The sequence below is a fragment of the Alexandromys fortis genome, unplaced genomic scaffold, assembly GCF_014885135.2.
Source record: "Alexandromys fortis isolate MF-2015 unplaced genomic scaffold, M_Fortis_MF-2015_v1.1 scaffold_147, whole genome shotgun sequence".
Lineage (NCBI taxonomy): Eukaryota > Metazoa > Chordata > Mammalia > Rodentia > Cricetidae > Alexandromys > Alexandromys fortis.
The window spans coordinates 2,797,608-2,812,029 of NW_026068029.1; the positions used below are offsets into that span (position 1 = coordinate 2,797,608).

Below are 14,422 nucleotides of genomic sequence, written 5' to 3' on the forward strand. Positions count from 1 at the left end.
GTCCTAATAATACATTAGGGAACGTGACTGTTCCACCTCTGTCTTGGGTTGTAGGAGTATCAATCTGTATTTCTCCTTGACTGATAGAAATTTTAGAAAGTATTGATACCAATTTAAACGTAATAGAATCTTATTTACAATTACATTGAGAAATTTGTTTTCCTGATAAGCAGTATAAACTTCTGTTAAATATTGCTAGTAGGTATATGCTTATTATATGTTTAGTTTTCAAACAAAAAATGTTTTCTACATAGCAGTTCATCCAAACATTCTACATACCCCCTTTTTGGTGTATCCTGAAGTCTTTTGAAAAATATGTTTAACCTTTACTGTTATTTTATGTTTGTGAGTGTTAAGCTTATGTGCATGTCTGCACATCCTGCATATATAGTACCCACAAAGGTCAGAAGAAAGTATTGGTTCTCCTGGAACTGGAGTTGTGAGCCATCATGTGGGTGCTGGGAATGGAGCCAGGTCCTCTGTAAGCAAGCACTCTTAACTGCTGAACCATATTTCTACACTCCATGTCCTAAAAAGTATACACAGAAAACAAAACACAAGAATTAGATGCTAAAAAGTAGAAGGAATACTATCCATGAGCATCATTGTGGATCTCATATTTATCTGTAATAAATATGTTTTTCTTTTCATTAACTAAAATTTAATTACTTAAATATAAAATTTCCATATAAATGATGCTGAGCAAATGTTAAGATTTGCTTTTCAGTCTATATTTGATTTGTAAGGTTTATCCACTACAATTAAATATTGCTAAGTATTTTATCTTATTTTAAAGTTCTTTATATATAAAATTGTCATGATAGATGAAATGGAACAATTCCCTAAATAGAAGAGATTTATCTCTAGAGAGAGATTGAAGCAATGATAAACCCTAGGTAAATTTATGTTAGTGTCTAACTGCATGTGACTCTGGGTTCTGGATTCAGACTTAGGAGTCTGAACACTAACTCCCACACTCACTCGTTCTGTTTCTTAGACAAATCACTAGATAATTATCTACCTTCATTGTTTTCTTTTGTAATACGGAAATAACAAAAGAATGCCTATTTCATAAGAATTACTGTGAATATCAATTAAGTATGTATGTCACAATGAGAATAGTGATTCACATGTAGTAAGCCATCAGTAACCATTATTTTAGTAATATTGCTAACCTTTAATTATGAGTATTTCAAGTAAATGTCATATTTAAAATGTTAGGTTTCTTTGGAAATAAATACTTAGATGCTTAATGCTTTGTATTAGATTTAGTAAAGGAGTATTTAAAAATCATTAGAGAACTAGATATTAAGAAATTTATAAAGAAAATTTTGATAGAAAGAAAACTATATATTTCTAAATTTTAATTCTTCTTAATTTTACTCATGTTATTCTAAACGAGTCCCAGATATTGTGTTTTCTCACTATGTAAGCTTTAGAACAATTTATTTCATTATTATTCAAAATCATATTTTATACCATTTCATTTTGGTGGTCTTCAAAAGCTGCTCTGAATAATCATAGTCTTTGTTTTACCTTTGTAGGTCACCATTTGCTGCTGTGACAGACTATTCAGTTACAAGAAACAACGTCATACAGCTCTGCTTGGAACTAACAACAATCGTGCAACAGGTATTGACTGACAGTTTCCTTTGGTTAAATTACTAGCTATTATATATTTCATAAATGAGTAAATAATTTTGTTTTTAGCTTTTCCAGATAGAGTTTTTCTGTGTAGCTTTGGAACCTGTCCTAAAACTCACTCTCTAGACCACAAATCTTGAACTCACAAATCCTTGGATTAAAGGCATGTGCCACCACTGCCTAGTGAGCAAATAATTCTTAAAAAGCAAATTATTTATTCAAAAAGTATGCATGTATCATAAGTTTTGTTTCTCAGAAGATATAAAAATGAATTGGAAGTTCTAACTTCATTATTATAAGATCCTGTCAGTTTCATCGTCAATGGACTGTCTAAACTGTGTCACTTTCACAGAATGAAATCACTCTATTCAACAGAGTCCGATTTTTGCTCTAAGATACAATTTCACTATGTGTGTAGACATAAATAAATACACCTAAGAGCCTTTTAGTAGTGATCTAATTACCTGAGCAAATTTTTCAGTAAACATGAAGTGGGAGATTCCAAGATCAAATGCCTTCAAGAGTCCGACAACTAGTATAAATGTTGGAGTCCATTCTTTTATAAAACAATGAGAAATGTCAGAGACTGAAGTAAATTTACTAGTAGAGCTACGATAATTTTTTTAAGTAAAATCCATCCAGGAGGATTGCTGTTTAGAGCTACAACTCTCCATAACTCTTGTGGCATCCTATCGCCACTGCTTCTTTCTCAGCATACCATTATGCAGTAATGCAGGGACTGGGAGAATGGGAATAATGTATAATGATGCAAAAAATTATTGGATAAGCTAGTGAAATTGTGATTTACTTTATCCTTGAGCCACCTGTCCTTGATTGTCAGCCATAGTTCTCAGATTGCTATATTGTTTATAATTCCTCAAAATAGGGAATTTTATTAATATAGACTTACTAGCTTCAATATACTTTTCTATCATGTAGTTATTTTTGCATCATTTCTCTCATATTTTATGTTCTCATTATTTTCATTTAGGGTCTAGTTAGTAGCATTGTGATGCCTCATCATGGCATACATCAGACACTTATCAGATTGATATGATGGAAATGAAAAGCTTTCATTAGTCAAATGATGATGGGAAACATTTTTTGGCATTTTATTAATTTTCTTTTTTCTTTATTCTTTTCTCATACAATATATTCTGAATTCAGCTCCCCTCCATCACTCCTCCCATTTCCCTTCCACCTGCCCTCTTCTCCAGATCCACTGCTCCTCCATTTCCCTTCAGAAAAGAGCAGGCCTCCCAGGGATATCAACTGAACATGATATAACAGGATGCTCTAGGAACAAAGTCTCATCAAGGCTGAATGAGGCAACCCAGTAGGAGGAAAAGGGTGATGGGAAATACTTTATTAGCTTAGAAGTACTCCAATAATCTGTGTCCCTTCATATTTGATAATGATAAATAACTTTTTTAAAAATTTCAACTAGAAAATGGAAAAGCATAGTATATTGAAAGTACACATTAGTAAATATTTTTCTGAAGGGCCATATCAAAGTAGTAGATATTTAAGACTTTATAGGCTAGATTGTATTTGTCATAATAATCTCTCTTAAGGCAAAAAAGTAGAAGGTATAAATACATCAATGTGTTTAGAATCCATAAAAATTAGCCAGATTTCAGCCATATCTATTGACCTGTGTTCCAGAGTGGTGGAGTCCAGTGTGACCAACTGCTGTTTTGATAGCACAAAAAAATATTAAATACTGAAATGCTTGGGCCTCACTTCAAATGTATTATTATAGGTAAGGCCCAAGATCTTGCATTTCTGCAAGGTTTTCTAGGTGGTTTTGATTGCCATGCATTGCTCTTGGGAACAGAGCTAATAGCAATAACATAACTTATAGCTAGTGTCTCCTGTGGTTATGGCTTATCAGGAACATTTATTTTTATTTTTTATTGGAATTTTTTTCATACAATATACTCTGATCATGGCTTCCCTTCCCTAACTCCTTCCCGATCCTCTCATCTCTCAACACACCAAACTCTAGGCCCTTTCTTTCTCTTTAGAATGCAAGCGGGCAACCAATAAAAACAAATGATGATTTACAAGAACAAAAAAAAAATCAGAAACATTTCTTAAAAATGTTCTTTCTAGAGTGTGACTTTATCTCTGTGCCTTTGTTTTTTTTTTTTTTTTTGGCACAGTGTATGTGCACATAATAATACAATACATTCTTAACACTTTACTGTTACTTGGTAAAAATTTGTGGTATTTAAATTATCTGTTATTTAATCAATCTTTTTTGCTTTTACATGACAATTGTAATACTGTGAAATTAAAATTAAATTTATTGTTTGTTTTTATTTTTAATTTTTATACTAAAGGAGTTAATACTTATTGCTATTTTTATTATTTCAACGTTGAAAATACTTTCAAGTATATTTGTGAAATGCAGGTTGGTATTTATTTAGTAGTGGGCTAACACTTCGTTGTTTTTGTAAACCAAGACTGCAGTGCTTGATGACCTTGGAGATCATCAAGTAATCATTGTTTAACTCATATATCAATATTGTTTTTTAATGAGAAGGCAGTACATGAAGGGATTTTAAACAAAAGTTATATATAAAGTAAGGTAAAAATAGTTTTCTCTGTTTAGAATTCACAGATTATGCACACCTTTGTTCTTAACCTTCACCTATTACTTTGAGAAGAATATGGAAATAATTTTTAGTGAATAAACATTTTTCTGCAGAGATATGCAGTGATGGAAATGCAGTGCATATCAGATATGGCTAGCTCACACATTCTGTGATTCATTGATTTCTTGCTTTTCTCCAGATTGCATGAATGTCTGCTATTGACAGTTACTTTACATAAAACATCCCCCATTCTTACATTGCCCTCAAAGACTTGTTAGTATTCGCAATAGGTCTTTTCAGTAGCTTTGCTCTTTAGCTCCAGATTATCCTTGAGCATCTTATTATAAGGTAGTAATGGGTTTCAGTTTTGCTACTTAGAGGTCAGAAAACGTTAAGTAGACTAGAGATTCTTTTACAGGCTGAACTTTAAGTACACATTGTCTTGACCAAACATAAAATTGCTAAACTACTTCAAATGTACTTGGAACACAGAAGGACTTTTTGTACCCTCCAGCCACTGGATACTCTTTTTGAAAGATAATGGTGTGCCCTCTTAGGACATTTTGCTCATATATCACCAGCTTCTATATTTTACAATTCAGTAGCTCCTGTCATTTGTCATAACTACTTCTACCTCATTTTCATTTTCCCATCACATACCATGTTTGATGTGTCATCTTTAGAACAAAATCTTACATTGTTGGTTTATTCCTTGCTTTTCCATATTTCTACTTTATACCTAGTTCTGTTGTTCCTTAAAAAACATTAAATGTGAATTCATCTTAGTAAATAATGTCGTGACAACCTTTTTTAAATCTGTCTATAAATATAGACCTTATCACTTTTGAATTAGTCATTACAAATCAAAGCCCATTTTTCTGTTTACAAATACATTGCTAACTTGTTCCTTTGGGATTCAAAGGAGCTAACATTCTATTTCAGCATAACTCTGGTTTTATCTTCAAGAACTCCCAGGTATATTAACTCTAACTCATACAGATAAATTATCTTTAGTAAAACAGATCTTAGTTTGGCTGTTCATCTTATGATACCTCTGTACAATATACCCTATATCTTTCATCTCTGCCTGATTAAAATTATGTCCTATACATTAAGGACTTTGAGAAATGATAATTCGTTCATGAAGCTTTTCTGATTTCCCACAAGTGTCTCTGTCTTCTCTTAGTACTGAATATTTATTGTAATGTGTTTCCTGCTATTGTTGAAATTAAGTGTAACACCTTGCTATTGGTCTTTTACTTTCTCACACATCCAATTGTTTACCTTTTTCTGTAAAAGATTAGACTAGTTATTTGTCGTATTCTCTTTTATCCCCTTTTTGATGCATGTTTTTTGATGCACTGTTGTATGAGCAGAGGTAGAGTTCCTCATCATTCTGTGCAGAGCATCACATACCTTCTGGGGCAGTTATAGCCTTGAAGAGCAACCATCTTACTGTCATTAGATGATAAACTCCTTGAAGACAAAAACAGTGTCTGTCTTAGTTCGTATATACTGCTGGTTAAAACTAATTGAATGAGCAGAATTATCCTCTGTCCTTGCCATGTGTTCATTTGTCTTTTGCAAAGAAAGAAAAATGAAGGAAGGGAAAAAAAGGAAGAATTGTGTTACTCTTTTATTAACTCTCATATGAGAAAGCTTCCATTCTGTTTCTGTTATTCATATTTTATTTTATTTTATTTTGGTTTTTTGAGACAGGGTTTCTCTGTGGCTTTGGAGCCTGTCCTGGAACTAGCTCTGTAGACCAGGCTGGTCTCGAACTCACAGAGATCCGCCTGCCTCTGCCTCCCGAGTGCTGGGATTAAAGGCGTGCGCCACCATCGCCTGGCCTTGTTATTCATATTTTAAAAACCTCAATGATATCCACCACTTTAAATCTCTCTTAAATAGTTAAAATATGATTATTTGAACTGCTGACACAGCTTAGTGACCGAGCACTTGTTTTCTGCATATGGCACTACCTACTACCTCAGTGCTATAAAAGTAAAAATAAATAAGAAGTGATGATTCTCATAATTATATTACAGGCTAGCATAAAAATCTGTTCTGAAACATTATACTGATACCTAATGCTAACAAAATGTATCTTTTAGGAATTTTGTGTATTTGTAGTCAGAAATTATCTCTGAATTACTGCACTTTTTTTTTGGCTGTATATGATACAATCTAATTTCTGAGCTCTGTGTTATGTTTCTGCTCATAAGTACCAAAAGGAATGAGGACTGATAGATAAAATTGTGAAATAAAATAGTTAACTGTTTGGTTCTGGATAGTGAATCTATAGGCAGACTTTACTTTTCTATTTTTTCCAAATTTCCATAAAGTGATTTTAAATTATCCAGAAAAGAAGGACTTTTTTCCACACTGAAGGAATGTTAGTTTAGGTTTGACAATGGAACCTATCATAACCAAATACTAAAGTTATATTTTAAAATAAATTACATATAGTTACCCTCCAACAAATTGTGTGTGTGTGTGTGTGTGTGTGTGTGTAGTAACCAAAGATTTATTTGGCTTATATGAAATAACTAAATATAGAAATTAAAATTCAGCTACCACTTAAAAGGACAAGTTGAATAAGTAAGGTATAGACTTTAAAATATATCTAGGGCATGCATTTATTACCAGGATTTTGGGAAATCTCACGTGAACAGTTTTATGCTTTGAAATGTGCTGTGCTTAAAATGATTATTTTACTCCACTTTAATTATTTTTATTCCCTTTGCAGCAAGATGAGATGATCATATCTAAAAATAAACTGTCATAAATTGTTTTTCTCCCTCTCATAACACAAAGGGGTGGTCCAATGAAGTAAGTGCAAAGTTCTTATTGACGTCGGACACTTCTATTTTGAATAATGTTAAAATTAGAGAGGAAAAGCCCTTTAAATCTCTTTTGAAAATCTCCATTTTGAAGAATTTACTTGGTCTAATTTAATCTATATCATCTTTACTTATTCTGTGTTTTGATAGGTTGAGATTTTTTTTGAAGTTATAAGGGAATTTTCCCCTAACACTTTTGTTCCCTACATAAAATTCATTATAACAACACAAGAAAAAATGGGGAAACTTGTTTTAAAATCTTAACTGGAAAGAATTCTCACAAAGAACTGAAAATTCTTTTAGAGCACTGTCAGCAATTGAATCAAAAAAAAAAAATGAGACAGGTACCCACGCATTTCTTGTCAGCATTGAAATAATTGCCATGATGCTTGTCTTTGTGAATATTAGCATAACCTAAGATAATTCTACTGTACCATTTTAATATTCTCTACTTCAGACAAAAACTGAGACTGTCACTAATTAAGAATTGAGCAGTAAAGTGTCACTTTGAAAGGTAAAGCTTTGATGAGGTTGAGACTCCTTGGGATAAGGGACAAGGATGAAGGGAGTTGGGAGAGATGTAACCCAGCTCTGCTGAAGATCAGTTCACACTGAAAAATTCATTTCATGGTTTTTACAACTTGTAAACAGAAGTTATCACATCTATCTCAAAGTTATTAGAAGGATCAAAATAAATAGGAGTTAAAATGGCCAAGAGACGTCAAGTGAAAACCAAGAAGAATGTAACCAGAGACTGCTAAGAGGCAGTAAAACATTTTTATTTTAAAACCAAATATACAAAAACATTAGTTAGTTTAGTTGTCCAAAATTTACACTTATGTTAGAATTATATGCTGAGAGAATAGTTTGGAGTGTTGTAAAACATTTTTAAATCAGATTTTCAATTGTTAAATTCATTTTTCAATTAATTAATTAATTTTATTTATTAAAAATTTCCACCTCCTCCCATTTCCCTCCCACTCCCCTAAGAGCAGTCAGGGTTTCCTGCCCTGAGGGAAGTCCCAAGGTCCTCCCCACTCCATCCAGGTCTAGGAAGGTGAGCATCCAATCAGACTAGGCTCCCACAAAGCCAGAACATGAAGTAGGATCAAAACCCAGTGCCATTGTCCTTGGCTTCTCAGCAGCCCTCATTATCCGCCATGTTTGATCCCATGCATTTTCAGTCCCAGTCCAGCTGGCCTTGGTGAGCTCCCATTAAATCATTCCCACCGTCTCAGTGGGTGGGCGCATCCCTCGTGGTCCTGACTTCCTTGCTCATGTTCTCCTTCCTTCTGCTCTTCATCTGGACATTGGGAGCTCAGTCCAGTGCTCCAATGTGGGTCTCTGTCTTCATCTCCATCCCTCGCCAGATGAAGGATCTATGGTGATATGCAAGATATTCATTAGTATGGCTATAGGATAGGGTCATTTCAGGTTCCCTCTCCTCTGCTGCCCAAGGAACTAGTTGGGGAAATCCCCTTGGACACCTGGGAAACCCTCTAGAGCCAAGACTCTAGCCAACCCTAAAATGGCTCCCTTGGTTAGGATAACTTCTTCCCTGTTCCCATATTTCAGAGTTCAGAGTGAAAACTTACTTTTAAATTTTATTTTTTTGGAAAAATACTTTTACTTGAAATTGTTTTTTTCTGAGCTTTTTTTTCTTTGTTCCATTTTTTTACATGGAATAGTTATGTTGCTTCATTATAAATACGTATTTAAGGAAAGAAAAAGGTATTATTTTGTTGATATACTTTAAATAGCCATACTGAAGAATGGTTTATTTTGCTGAGCAATCTCTCTTAAATTATGTATTTGTGCTTTTAGACATTTTTACTTTATAATACCTTTTATATAAAATTAAATTAAATATTAACTATTCTACAATTATGATTTTGAAAGTAAAAATTTAAATGACCAGGTTGAGTATACATCTCTTAAATATTCCCACTAAAATTTAATTACTTTTATCTATTTAGTTTTGAGATTTTAGTTACTCAAGCTAAACACTTTTAAGAAAATTATAACATTATATGGCAGTAAAATAGAATTTGTGATTTATATTTGTAGAGCATACAATTTATAAACAGTTGGAAAATATTGTAGAATTTATTTAAAAATGTAACCTAGAATTGATTTTAAATTTTTAATCATTATTCAAGGAAACTTTTATTAATAATGGCTGTCAGTCTACTTTATCATATTTTATGTATATGAATGTCAATTCCTTTACTTTCTTCAGGAACACTCTCTCTAACTTACTCCCATATTTTATCCTAAAATACTGTGGTAGAATTTGACATGAAATAAGATCTGAGTTTATTTGTACTGAATATGCTTTTCAAAAAATGGTATACACTTAGATAAATTGCTTCAGAGGTCTGTTATTATTTACCTGTAAATGTTTACCTTTAACTATCTTGTTAGATTATTGCTGTTATTATTTACCTGTAAATGTTTACCTTTAACTATCTTGTTAGATTATTGCAGGGTTTTAGGTGAACATTTGAACATTTCATAATATCTTAATAAATGGCTGTTAGAATTATTAGCAAGAGACTTTGGAAACAAAACTAAGCTAGCTTCTTGTTCAGAACAAGCTCTGAAGACTGATACTCTGTTTCATTTTGCTGTTGAATGGTCATGGAATAAAAACCTTTTCTGAAATATGTGATTTAAAAAATAATTTGGAAGCTGAGTATAATATCACATGCCTTTAATGCCATCAGAGGCAGGTGAATCTCTGATTTCGGGCCAGCCTGGTCTACATAGTAGGTTCCAAGACAATCAGAGCTACAGAGTGAGACCATATCTCAAAAACATTAAATAAAATATATTTTGGTTTTATTCAGGACATTTTATATTTTAATATACATTTATATAATTTGTATTCTGGAACATATCTTACCATTCATATTTAAATATAATTCAGAAATTAATGTTGGTCATATATGAACTTGCCACTCACACTTACATTTATAAATCACCTACATGTGAACATGTACAACTCAAAACATGTCCATTTTAGTGGTCAGTGTATAATAATCATACAAAATATGTCTTTTAAAGTTGATAGTAAAAGCAAACTTGAGTTATATTTATGTAGAGATGCAGAATGGTGGCCTCAATTGTGTGTGAATGAGCAGAATACTTACTCTTTAGATCATGCAGGGTTAAGGCATGAAAAGTTGAGCCAGAGTAGTCTTGTAGTCATTTCAAACACAGCTTTAAATACTTTTACTGCATGCTCAGGGTTAGTGCTTAAACCTTCTTGAATCAGACATTCTAGGTGACCCGAAAATTGAATCGGGGCTTTTGGGATTGAAACTAGAGCATTTCAGACCAAAAACCAGGGCAAGGCTTATATATAATTTTTTAACCAGTATGAATTATATTAATTCAGCATACCCAGTGAAGACGGTATAACAGTTGATTCTATTTTTCTCTCATATTTAAACTAATATCTTTAATTCATTTCACCTATAGCTTATCCTTTAAGTGTTCTTCAACTACTTTAATAATTCAGAAGCAGGAAATATTTTCAGATTTCCTAGCTTATCCTAATATAATAGATCAAAAATCAGATAATAGAAGTATTAGAGACAGTAGTCAAATAACTTGAAGATTTTATCTGGATACACATATAAAAGTGGAATTTGCAAGGTTGATATTATGTTAAATATATGTACAACTGTACGCTTTCCAAAGGCTTGTGTGTAATTAGAATGTTATAATCAGATAAAAGTACACATGCATAAGAAAGTTTCATGATCTTAAATAATCATTAAGAGCTGTTTATTTTCCTAAGGCTCAGGATGAAAGAACGAGTGAATAAATTATTGCTTGCTAGAAGTTTCTCAAAGTCATCCTGCCAAAACACTTTTAAATATGTAGACTACCAAAAACAATTGATTGTTTATACTGCACTAGATGGGAATTGACAATGGACTGTTTCTCAAACATCTGCTTTATTTACTATATTATAGTAATGTTGTATAATATTCCATATGTGCAAAAGAATATATGCAGCATGTTTTCTATAGAACATAATAATAAATAGTACATAAATCTGTCTTATAAATCTAATAGTTGGAGTGCTACATAATGTTTTAATTATTGAGTTTCTCCTGCATCTTATCTGCCTGCCATCTCTTGTTTTGTCATTTTTTGTCTTTAAAGTGTCATATATCATACTTTATTAACCACATTTAATGATGCATGTCTTTGAGCTGTAGAAAAGTATTATTACCAAGCATCTCGCTTTTTTCATTTGGTATGTTCTAAATTTTGTTTGATTTATAGCTGTAGTTAATTTTACTGAATATAATATTGTATCCTACTCATATTCACTAATAAGTTTATTTTCCTGATCATGGACATTTGAGTATATACACATATTTAAGTATATACCAAAACATATCTACTAAGTTATATAGTTTATGACACACTATATCATTTTCTCCAAATATTTTTGTTTATTACATTTTTACATTTTCATTCAACCCATGAACTTTTTTGTCACATATTTTATTATATAATCAACTTTCAAAAGCTTTTATAATTTTCTACAAAAAATCCTAAGAATTAGATTTTACCATTATGCCTATGTTATGTGAAAGAAACAGTGCAAAATGTTAGGTGTAAGGAAACAGATGTAGAAAAGTATGTTAATAGATCTTGACCCTCATAGGGAATAAAATAAGCCTTAGACGATATTCCCTGGTGTGCTACCATTTGCAACATATGGTAACTACTCTGTGAAATTTCATGCTAAAAGTAATAGCAATACATTTCTAAAAGTTTTTTTTTGATGACAGATTTGGTGAAATAGACGACCTCAGCATATCAATATTTGCTGAAAAAATGCTTATGTTTCCCCCTAGAAATTCACCAAAAGAAGGTTAAAGAAATTCTAAGTTAGATTTATTAACTACTCTGATACTAACAATGACCTAAAACTAACCAGAAAATCCTATTTTTACAATCCATTTATATTGTGATTACGGCACATATAAACTAGCTGCACATATTCTAACATGACTTATTCCTATTCCTTTTCCCCTTAGTCTTTGTACCTTTAGGGACAAGGGTTAACACAATGCTTACAATACCGGCATCATAGTGATTTGAGGAAATGAACAAGACAGGAATTATTGTGAAGAAGACTAGAAGTTCAAGGAAAAGACTTGATTTGAAGATAAGGAATTTTTTGTCCCATTATAATCCAATCTACTTCTTCCCTCTCCAAATTTTCTAGTATCACTTAGAATCATTTGTAGCTTAAAAACAACAGTCTTGATATCGTATTAAACTTGGAAATGTGAGCTTTAAATATGAAATATAATGTCCCTGAATAATAGTATGTATTTAAAAAAACTAGATGGAAGAGCAAAGTATCAAAAAGATATCTTTATAGGTTTTGATTCTTCTATAGCTAACTCTTTATTGGTTCTGGTTTACATATGTATCTAACTACTATTGAGTGCTGTGCAGATTTTTCCCAAATGCTTTTAAAATGTCTTTTGGGATGCTTCTCGGGACTTCTCAACACCACAACTATTAATTTCCTTTGTCATGCCTTACTGTTTTCTATTTCTCTCCTCAGCTCACTATCTCAGTGCATACTCCTTTTCTTTTCATGTAAATTTCAAACATAAATGTTCAATTTCTGTACTTTGTACAGGGAATGAAATCCTCACTCAGGTACTTTCCCTACTCTTTTTAACCCCTCACTCACATCCTATCTCATGAGAAAGTCTTATTCTACATATCTTCTTAGTCACTAGGAAGAAAAGGATTTGTAGGCTATGACATTTCTTTCTTGAGTTTAGCATGGTGTTTTTACAACATTATCACGTTTTTCCCAGAAGCCAAGTTAAGAAGATAGATCGAATATCATTATCTTATTTTTTGAAACAGGGTCTCAGTAGCTAGCCCATGTTGCTCTAAAATTCATAATTTTCCTTCCCGAAACTTGCAGATGCTAGGATTACACACATAATACTTTTACATGTGGGTACTGTCTATTTTATAGGTGACTAAATTCAAAGTTAGGGATGTGACATAAGTAACATTATTCAGGGCTTTAATAAAGGTGTTCATTACTCCTCAAGTTAAGCTTCATTCTAGAATCAAATAGCTTTTGTAAGTATTAGTGGTTGGCCACCACCCAAGACCTATTAAATCAAGTCCCACTGTATAATGGGACTTGACATTAATATTTATTAATGATGTCACAAATAATTCTAATATAGAACAAATTGAGATGATCACTGTGCTCTATTTACACCTTGGCAGTGAACGAATGTGAGGTGGGAAGAAGATATATATGCCAAGAACAGTATTTACCAAATGTTGGTCCATTATTACTGTGGATGAAGCATTTTAAACATGCATATTATGCAGGCTTTATTGAAGGCTGAAATATTGAGAAGTGTGGATCCTAAGACTCAGTTATCCATAAGGAATATCAGCTCAGAGCCTGATCAGCTGAAAGCCCAAAAGAGTTTAGAATTCATAACTAAAAGTGACTCATTTGCCAGGTATTATGGCACACATCTGTAATCTCAGCACCTGGAAAGTAAAGGCAAGAGAATCACTGCAAGCTCAAGGCTATTGTCTACCCAATGAAGTACAATACTAGCCAAAGCTACATTATGAGACCCTGTTTCAAATACACACACGCGTGCGCGCGCGCACACGCACACACGCACACATGCACGCGCCCCTCACAATTTCTCTCAGCAGTCAATAATATGTTAAAAGGATTAGACATGGTCTTTTGAACATTGAGTGTGTTATTTTACTATAACTTGTATTAAATTCATTGTGTGACAGCTTCATAAATACATATAATGCATTGATTACTTTCACCCTCTCTGAGAGCCTTTCCCACAATCCCCATTTTACCTCTCTTTCCTCCTTCGAAGTCTCTTTTTGCTATTCATGTCTTTTTTTATTTTGTAACTTGTTGCGTATAATTAGCATCACCTATGTTATCATGAATCTGGAACTACCTATAAGAAGAACATCTAGGCTCATCAGTGGGTACGTAACTGTAGACAGTCCGTTCCCTTCCCCCGAACCCATCCTTAGCCAGTCATTTACAAGATAGGATTAGGGCCCAGTGAGACACACTCCAATCCATGATTGACTGTTGATAGACCCAGTTTTTTGTAGGTCCAATGCAGGCAAGTGCTGCTGATATAAAATCATGATTGCATGGGCTGTGTCATGACTGGATGATAGTATTTCACAGGCCTTTTCCCCATCTTCCATCTATTACATTCTTTCAGTCCTTCCTTCCGGAATGCTTCCTGATCAGTAGGTGGGATGGTA

At 32.8% G+C, this 14,422-nt stretch overlaps 1 protein-coding gene across 5 annotated transcripts in view; it reads left to right on the forward strand.

The window, feature by feature from the left end:
- Positions 1 to 14,422, forward strand: part of Cnksr2 (connector enhancer of kinase suppressor of Ras 2) — a 203,627-nt gene that overhangs the window by 38,338 nt on the left and 150,867 nt on the right. For all 5 annotated transcript variants that reach the window (XM_050164390.1, XM_050164391.1, XM_050164392.1 and 2 more), the window contains exon 4: positions 1,545 to 1,632. In XM_050164390.1, coding sequence (XP_050020347.1) covers positions 1,545 to 1,632 — 88 coding nt within the window. The remainder of the gene's footprint in view (positions 1 to 1,544; positions 1,633 to 14,422) is intronic.